The 9811-nt window shown below is 40.5% G+C and overlaps 1 protein-coding gene across 8 annotated transcripts in view; it reads right to left on the bottom strand.

The window, feature by feature from the left end:
* Positions 1-1077: 1077 nt before the first annotated feature.
* Positions 1078-9811, bottom strand: part of ZMYM4 (zinc finger MYM-type containing 4) — an 85896-nt gene continuing 77162 nt past the window's right edge. For all 8 annotated transcript variants that reach the window (XM_069971548.1, XM_069971546.1, XM_069971545.1 and 5 more), the window contains 5 exons: positions 7400-7551; positions 6827-6938; positions 6163-6411; positions 5081-5210; positions 1078-3103 (listed from right to left, as the gene is read on the bottom strand). In XM_069971548.1, the coding sequence (XP_069827649.1) occupies positions 2899-3103; positions 5081-5210; positions 6163-6411; positions 6827-6938; positions 7400-7551 (848 nt within the window). In that variant the 3' untranslated portion in view covers positions 1078-2898. The remainder of the gene's footprint in view (positions 3104-5080; positions 5211-6162; positions 6412-6826; positions 6939-7399; positions 7552-9811) is intronic.

Genomic DNA, 9811 nt, shown 5'->3' with positions numbered 1-9811 from the left:
AAACTTCCTCTATTTCTCAGTGTAAACATACCTTTACTGTAGAAGTTTGCCTTACTTGCTGTTGTACTACTGGGTTATTTTTACTGAAAGAGTAGTAGATATTTGGAACAAACTTCCAGCAGATGTGGTTGGAAAATCTACAATAACAGAATTTAAACCTGCCTGGGATAAACATATATCTATCCTAAGATAATAAGAAAGGAAATACTAAAAGGGCAAATTAGATAGACCAGGTGGTGTTTATCTACCGACAATCTTCTATGTTTCACTGTGGTAAATTTTGGTCGATATACCAAATGTGCCACACAACGCTTTCCTTATTGATCAACCACATGACGCCTGCCACTGTGGGATCTTTTTTCGGATGTCCATGGTTTATCCAGTCTTGGTACTCTTTCTACTCCAAGTGCGGCTATTTCAATAATACAGACACCACACCTCTGGCTTCCAACAATTTTCCCATAGTCAAAGACACTTAAGCCAACACGTTAAGCCATGACTGGGGAGAAGTCAAACACAGTATTTGGGAGCCTATCCCAAATAAGCTTATTTTTTTATCTGTCCTTGTCTACACTTGTATATGGTGTATAATGTGTGTGTAGTTCTAGTCCATTCCTGTTTTCTTGTATAAACAGAAATATTTATCTTCATGTATTGTTTAAAGGAGAAGTCTAGTGATTTATAAAATTTTCCAGCTGGCAAGGGCCAGAGGGAACATAGTATACAATCAGTACTTACCTCTCCCTGTGCCTCTGCATCGTTGTCATGCCACTCTAGCCCCCCAAGCTTCCAGATCTCATTCAGCCAGAACGTCATAACCCAGTTGATGGACTGCCCGCTCAGACAGTCTGTCACTGGGGTGGGACACCGCTGCAGTCACTGATTGGCTGATGCGGTAATCCATCAGCCAGGTCGGGGATTTACCCCTGAGTTTTGGACTCATGGGAAAATGCCTTCCAGCGGGTGTCCCGGAGCCTATGACCCAGCGCTTTGGGGGCACGGAGATAGTTAAGTAGTGACTGTTTATTATGCTCCTCACTGCCAGCTGACAAATTTTAAAAATTAACAGGCTTCTCCTTTAGTAAAGATGTATTTATTGCGATGTGTGAGGTACAGCTTCCTTTATACATGCTTGCTTATGCAGATTGTGTTTTACATCTGATCTACATTTGACCATCATATAAAATTTCTTTATAAGGGGCCTAGAATCTAACAATATGTTCACGTTATTTTCATGTCATACACAAGGTCACCATAACTTCCCAAAGTACCTATGTTTTTTTTTCCCAGGGTAGCCACACAAATCACTGAACATTAAAAACACAAATCAGTGATTTATTGTACAAGCAGGATAAGAACAAATACACAAAATGGGACTACTTTGTCTTTAATATTAAACTGTAACTGCTAAAACAAGAAAAAAGGGAAAAAAGTAAAAAAAAAAAAAAAAAAAAAAAAAAAAAAAAAGGAAAATGATAATCCTTACTACCCTTTAAAATACAAGGGGATAGGAACTTAAAACACTACAAACATGTCTGGGTCCCCTCTGATAGAAAAGAGTGTAATGAATTAACAGTAACATACAGAGTTCTTGCTTTACCCCAGTCACATATTACTCTCGAGTGACCTGTGCTTGGAGGGATACGGTTTTCTGGTATTTATAAACATTATAAAGTCCACAGTTTTTCCTTCAATCCTACAAAGCAGATCGAATTCTAGGTTACTTTTTCTTCTCTGGATCAAAAGGTCTAGATAAGGTTTTGAGAAGGTCCTTTCTAAGATGGAAGATATTATTTGAAAGCAGACCACGATACATTAAAATAAACCGCTATAGTGGTATTTTTTCTTTCATTCTAACAGTCACCTCAACACTAGATGATGTTTGTTAACTTCAAAATTTTTCTTTTTAGTACATCACTACTCAAACCGTCGTCATGTTAAAAACACTAAATGTACATTGTTACTGGATTTTATCTGACCCTATTGATGCAGCAGTAACTAGTGGGGTCGAACACTGCACACTACTGGGTACAGGGAAGAGAAACAAATCTCTCCAGCTGATATCTTGACCCAACTCCGCAACTGTGTGTATTGTACATTATGGAAGAGAGTTCCACAATGAGTCACAACAAAGGATTCTAACTACTCAAATGAAAAAAAAAAAGGCCTCTTGACTTAAAATACACACAAGTGCCTGTGCACGTCCACTACGTCAGGTGTGATACTGCTTCTGTGGTCTAATCTGGGCTTAAAGAAATGTCCACTATATTTAGTGCTGTGTGGCCTGCTCTGGATAGTGGAAGAAACCAAAGGAAGGACTTCAATGTGGTGAATGGTTTACTCGATCCTACAAATTATCAGGCTTCTTTCTAACGTAACATTTTGTTCCGAGTGGAAGAAAGAAGGTCCAAGGGCTTTCAACACGGTTTATACATAATTTTCAATATTATAATGTAGGCGGCACCTTAACGCACCCATTTTCAGTGTCATTCAACACGAGTATAGAAGAGACTTTTTTGTAAACCCCTTTCTGCCGTTTCCTACATAGCATTATCAGACAAGTTAGAAAGAGCTAATCTCCCCTTTTCTCCAGTTAAAAAGAAATTACAGTTTCTATTGTGGGTATAACACCTAATTTTAGGTGTATGAACATAAGAGTCATTTGCTCATCGCTGGGCCCCAATCTTTAGGCATAGAAATCTTGGACTGTATAGTATACGTTCCCATCAGTCCCAGCAGTTCAAGACTTCCTGTGTCCATTTATACACGATGATGGGCTCTAGCGGCAAAGGAGGGCAGTGCACAAGTCTGAAGTGAAAAAAATGTTATATTCACAGTTTCGCTCTTGCCCCATTTGAACGTTTTTTGAAGTTATATAGTTGGGCATCTTGTGACGCTTTAATCAGAAAGCTCCCCTTCTGAGTCCTCTTTTGCTTTGGTCAGCTCTTCATGAACTTCTCTAACCATGAGAATACGAGTCAGCATGCTGTCCAATGTGCCTGGGTCAATGGGCATTGTGGAGAACCACATGGGGCTATTGGGTACACAAGAACGTTCTGGTTGAAGGTAAAAGACGTCACTCCGCTGCTTCACACTTTCAGAACTGTATGTGGGAGAACAAAGGAGATAATCAACTTATTGTACAATAGCAATAATCAGAATTTGCTGTCATACGTGATTGGAAAACCATCATTTAAAGGAAAAGTTTGGCCCCAGCTAACTTCTGACAGGCGGCAGGGGAGAAATAACAATCATGTATTCCTTACGTCTCCCCCATCCGCGACAGACCCCCGTTGGAAGGCATTTTCTCTTAAGTTGTGATGACGTCACGACTCCGGGGGGATATGCCTGTCCTGCCTGATGGACTGGGCGCTTAGCCAATCAGTGACTGGAGAGGCATTCTGACTTAGTCACTGACTGGCTTAGGGGCTAGTCCATCAGCCAGGATGGGAAGTTGGCTCTGCTGCATATTCCAGAGCCCAGCAAGGGTGCCGGAGCAGCGATCCATCGCTGGAGAGGCACAGGGAGAGGTAAGTTAGTATTCTTTGTTAAGTTCCCTGTCTGCTCTGAGACTTGAAAGAAAATGTCCTGTAGCCGGATTTGTCCTAATACTGTCAGCAACAACTGTAAGCACTTCATCTTAAATTTTTTAAATTTTATAGTTACATAATTCGTATGCTAAAAAAAAGTTTAAATAAAGACTTGATGTTTAAAATATACAGAATTAGATTCAAACCTAGTAAAGACTTGGCTTTTAAGTGCCTGTCATTACAAACTTCTGACATGTAATAGCGACATGTCAGAAGTGTCAGTGGGGGTCTGGGTGTGAAGACCCCCGCCAATCCTTAGAATGAAGGGGCAGAAGAGTTTAGCAGCGCATGCTCTGCCACCTAATCCCCGCTCTCTTCAAGCTAAAGTAGCAAAAGATAGAATTATAATTATATTCACGTCTACCGGAAGTTCCATAGTCTTCATTATAATTCCAGCTTTTTTCGATGAAAGGGCAAAGCACGCATTGCTCTGTCCATGTCAGGAACTGACCAAAGCAGAAGAGGTTTTCTATTGTGATTTGCTACCGTATCACTCCGGACAGTTCCTGACATGGACAGAGGTGGCAGCAGAGAGCACTGTGTCAGACTGGGGGGAAAAAACGCTACTTCCTGTGGGACACACAGCAGTTGATAAGCGCTCACAGAGAAGGCAGTCATGTGATTGATGGACACACTGAGCCGTGACTTTCTGTGTTTACTCTCTTCAACCAGCACAAGACTAAAAAGCTTCAGGAGACTGGACCTGGATTTCAGGTAAGTATAGCTTTATTTTTAAAGGGAACGAATCACAGCGAAAATGCCCCTAATGATAAGGAAACGTGCTGGTACATCTGTACCCTCTGTGCCCTTCTTGATTACACCGTAATCTTACATTTCTAAAGTCCCGCGCTCACAGACTAACTGCAGCACTATGACATACATGTAACATCACATGACCTGAAGGCTCAAGCAGCCATGACGAACATATATGTTGTAAAGGGGGTTGAAAACCATGTAGGACAGCGAAAAAGCATGATTTGAGCTGTCAGCTTTGCATCACACACAAAGCATTTTTGCAGTGGTATGAATCGATTCCCTGTACTTAACTGTATTTTCCTATCTACATGCTATAAAAAATAGCAGGTCAGTGCTCTCCTATAAACGGTACAAATAATATTTTCCCTTAAGCTAAGGCACATATGGCAATTAAAGAATATACCGGACTACAGTAGAACAAGCTCTCGCTTGCTCCTCGTTCCAAGCTTGCTGTCAGCGCCTGTAATGGGGAGCTGCGGGAGGGGCTCCCTGTAAGACCTTAAGATCTTAAGACCATAGGAGATACTCGGAGCAATGGCCAGCAGACCCTCGTTATCGTTAAATGCTATTACACCAAGCGATTATTGGCCGTATAAGGCTGCATATCTTTTCTATTAGCCACTTTGCACAATTGTCAACATAGGACATAGTTTGATTCTCTTTCAAATAAAGTTGATGGATCTAAAGTGATTCGTATGGAGGTGTAGTTCAGATGTTGCAAAGAAGTCACTTACCATTTAGACAAGTAAAATTCGTAAAGCCTGACTGGGCACCTGAGTGGGTTATCTGTGTTTTCAGCCATTTCCATTACAAATTGTCCATCTTCGTCCTCTAATCTTTTCCTCTTCCCGCCTGATGATTTTTCTGTAAAACATTTATTTACATATTATTCCAGAATGTATAAAAAGGACAATAAATTCAATTGCTGTAAAATTTTACTATTTCTGCTCCATGTCTTTCAATTTGCCACCGAAACACAATGGGTATCTAACCAGTTCTGTTAGCGACGCAAAAAGCAAATGTGTCCAATTAGGTTTTATCTTGTCTAATTTAATAAAAAAAATTATGACCTAATGCTGACCCTTACTAAGAGAGCTGTGAGAATTACATACCTATTGAAATCTCCAGTCTACCAGTGGATTAAAGGCATATACCAAGCATGAACTTTGATCTGAAATTGTGCTCAGGCAGGTGGAAAAATAAAAAATATACTCACCCTCTTTGCTCTCTCCACCATTCTCAAGGAGAAAATTTTGACACACAGCACTTGCTGTGTTTGGTGATATAGTGCAAGGTGGGACACTGGGCTGCAGCTGATGACTGGCTGAGAGGGAAGTACCAACCCAAACACATCCATCTATGTGCACTGTGACTTGTTTTCCACCTGCCTGAGCACAATTTCAGATATTTCTGACTAAAATACAGTTGTAAGACCATGTCAACTGCATTACAATTTAAAGTTGTTAACAATGAGACTGCCCAAAAGATGACACGTGGCTTAGGGATTGATCGAGCAAGGTTGTCACCTCTTATATATGTGATGCATTTACTCCCTGCTTGACCACTGGAGTGACCTTTAACCATGACGACTCCACAACTGGATGGGTGAGATCAGATTTTGTTTCCTATCCCCGTTGGTTGATATTGAGTGTCACCATGAGAGCCTAGTGACTCTGAAGGCTATTTGTGTTTTTGTGGGGATTGATTAGTATTTTATCCATATAATTTTTTAAATAATTGCCTTAGGTACAATAAAAGAAACCTCCACGGGACTGCATTATAAATAGGCATTAAAACCTCTTCATTTAGGACGCACCATGCTCCAGTTCTGACTTTGGGAAAGGAGGCATGAAACGCAGATATGTTGTCTTGGTGTTGTATTTTAGAGTCTTTGTACGTCTCATGACATAGGCAAAGGACAGTTGCTGGTGCTCAGCCACGGTCTTCAGTTGGAAAAATTTGGTGGTGAAGAAGAGCAGGGTATTGAGAAGGATGCTAGGCGAGTAGGCACCCAGCTGCTTGCACTCCCATAAATGTTCCTCTTCAATCCTTGAAAACATGAAACCTAGAACACAAGTGTAACAGTCAGCTGAGGCAGACATGCTTTAATAGTACATTTAGGGTAGCTTCACACGTACAGGATCTGCAGCAGATTTTACTAAATAACTGAACACAGCATCAAATCTACTGCGGCTCCTGTACTTAACGCACCCTTAGGCCGAGTTCACACTGAGCAAAACTAGCCGAATTTTGCCGCGGAACGCCGTTAGCCTCCCTCTCATAATGGCGCGTGCTCCTGCTCTGTCCGCGCTGAAGAATGAACATGTTCATTCCTTAGCGCGGAGATACGCTGTGAGAACAGCAGCGCGCACCTCCTATAGACTCCCATTATGAGAGGGAGGCTAACGGCATTCCGCTAGTTTTGCTCAGTGTGAACCCGGCCTTATGTGTCATATTTTCACACACTCATACTGATTTACCATTGGGTAATACAGGCGGGTGCCAGCTCTTCAACAGCTTTGTTAGTTCCACCATAAATCTGGAATAGGGTTCTGTAAAAATATTATCTATCCTTCCATTCTCAAACAGATACTAGAAAAACAGAAAGAGACAATGTGTGAATATAGAACTATGCTGGGTTCAGAAATGTTAAAATGTAAATGGTACTTAGAATCCAGCAGTTCTCTTATTCCTGCTTAAGACCCCCACCAATCATGAGAACGAAGCGGCAGATGTGCTCAGCAGAATGTGCTCTACCCTTTCGTCTCCACTCTAAACTGCTAATATGAGCGCTCTATGTTAAAATGGAAGCCTATGAGACTTCCAGTATACAGAACTGCTGGAAGTTCCAAAGGCCTCCATTATAATTCCGTAAACTGCTCGAAGTATAGAGCGGAGATGAAGGAGCAGAGCATGTGTTGCTGAGAATATATGCCTCATCCTTCCTGTAACTGTATGATTTTAACTATTAAGCAAATGTCTGAAAAACAACAGTGTGTTTAGGCCATGAAGGATCAGGCATTAATCTTTGCACAATCTTCTATTCTATTTACCTGTTGAACTCCAAGGCACAGGTACAGTATGCTATCTGCACTGTAATTCTCTCCATTTGGTCGACGTACTTCCTGAATAAACTGACACAGGCCATAACTAAGTTCAGCGAAGGTGCATGATAGAATATCTTCTTTCAGCTTTACAGGTCGCACTAGGAGAGATCAGGGTCATTAGTAAGAAAATAAGCATGAAAACATGTTTTAAGGTTTATCATTACAATTTTTTTTTTTTAAATAAATGAATTGTTATTTAGCTACCATAAAACTTTTGTTGAGTGACAGAAGTAAGGGGCGGCACGGGCCCCCCTGCTGCCACAAACATTTGTGTTGGGAACTACGGGGATATCTAAGCAAGTGGCGATTGCAATCACTGCTCACTGTATATAAATGTTTGTGGCAGCAGATAGGCCTGTGTCGCCCCTTACTGCTCTCACACAACAAAAATTGAATGGTAGCTAAAAAAAAAGCTATACATTTTAATACAGTTATATTAGAGAGTAATACACCTTTATTAAAAGAAATGATATACAAAGCAAGAATAAATGCTGGACAAGCACAATTCCATTAGGAATATAAACTTTATTTAATATATGATAATCAACTCAATATAGTACATACACATAAAAACAATGAAGTAAGCAATACAAAATTGAAGGGGCTTGAAGTTATGTAGATTTGTAATTTACTTCTATTTAAAAATCTCCAGTCTTCCAGTACTTATCAGCTGCTGTATGTCCTGCAGGAAGTGTTGTTTTCTTTTCAGTCTCACACAGTGCTCTCTGCTGACATCTTTGTCTGAGACAGGAACGGTTTTCTATGGGGCTTTGCTGGTGCTCTGGACAGTTCTTGTCTCGGACAGAGGTGGCACCAGAGAGCACTGTATCAGACTGGAAAGAATACACCACTTCCTGCAGGACATAAGTATCATACGTAAGAGAAGACTTGAGATTTTCAAATAGACATAAATCTATATAAACTTTATATATTTGTAAATCTATTTTAAATTCCATTAAAAAAAACTACATGCGAAATGTGCGCGGGGTAGCCCTGTCTCCCAGTGCGCTAAAATGACTTATAAGCATAGAAGTTAAAGTGACTCTGTACCCACAATCTGACCCCCCCCCCCCCGAACCACTTGTACCTTCAGATAGCTGCTTTTAATCCAAGACCTGTCCTGGGGTCCATTCGGCAGGTGATGCAGTTATTGTCCTAAAAAACAACTTTTAATCCTACAGCGCTGTGTCTAACGGCCGAGGGCTTACATTTGTATATGCATTAGGCTGGCACCACCTCTCCGTCCTTCCTCCCCACCCTCCTCATCATTAGGAATGCTCCAGGAACATTTACTGCTGTTTGAGCTTTGCACAGGTGTATTAACGATCCAGACCATGTTCATTATACACACAGGTGGGGAATAGGAAGCAATCTGCCTGGAGCATTCCTAATCATGAGGAGGGTGGGGAGGAAAGACAGAGTGGCTGTGCCAGCCTAATGCATATAAAAATGTAAGCCCCGGCCGTAAGACACAGCGCTGCTGGATTAAAAATTGTTTTTATGACAATAACTGCATCCCCTGCCGAACGGACCCCAGGACAGATCTTGGATTAAAAGCAGCTATCTGAAGGTACATGTGGTTTGGGTCGCTTTAAATTAATAGCAAAGAAACGGTGGTGAGAATGAAAGTAACAAACTTACCTTCCTACTCAGGACCCCATGCACTATAGGGAAATATAAGCAGGTTAGATTTTTCTAACCTGCTGATATTTTCCCTTTAAGTACCACATGTGGGATTTTTTTATATTGTTTGGTTATTCCCTACATATGCAGCATATTTCTGTAACTGATATTTGTTATATATGCTTCCTCACCAGTGATTCTATATATATTCCTTCCTTGTTTTTATGGGTATATAATATAAGTTATTGATTGTCATATATTTAATAAAAATTGTATTTTTAATAGGATTGTGAATATGCCACATTTTTTTCTTGATTTGTAGGCGGTCCATTTAATTTTAGATGCGGCTTTCTTTAGGTATTTTATTAAAGCAATGTTTTACCAAAAGAAATGAAATTAAAAAATTTTCGCGTTTTCAGAATACCCCTTTAAATGGCCACTGCCAATTGGAAAAACTGTTTGTATCCTAAGAAGAAAGCATATTCAAAATAGATCCCCCACACCAACTTCTTAAAACACTTAAATCCATCCCTCCTGTCCCACGATAATAAGTCTCTCAATAACCAGCCAACACCCTTCTCTGAACTGACAATAGGAAATTGTCTCGGAAACAGCTGTCTGCAGATGGATAGCTATTCCTTTTGGAGAGATTTTAGGCTCTGAATATAGTCAATGTCCTAAGACTCCGAGCTGAAATTAAATACTTGACTTAAAGACTTGAAGGAAAAGCCACCT

The sequence above is a fragment of the Dendropsophus ebraccatus genome, chromosome 5, assembly GCF_027789765.1.
Source record: "Dendropsophus ebraccatus isolate aDenEbr1 chromosome 5, aDenEbr1.pat, whole genome shotgun sequence".
NCBI classification, from domain to species: domain Eukaryota; kingdom Metazoa; phylum Chordata; class Amphibia; order Anura; family Hylidae; genus Dendropsophus; species Dendropsophus ebraccatus.
The sequence above is the reverse complement of the archived record's forward strand: the minus strand, read 5'-3'. Positions and strand labels throughout refer to the sequence as shown.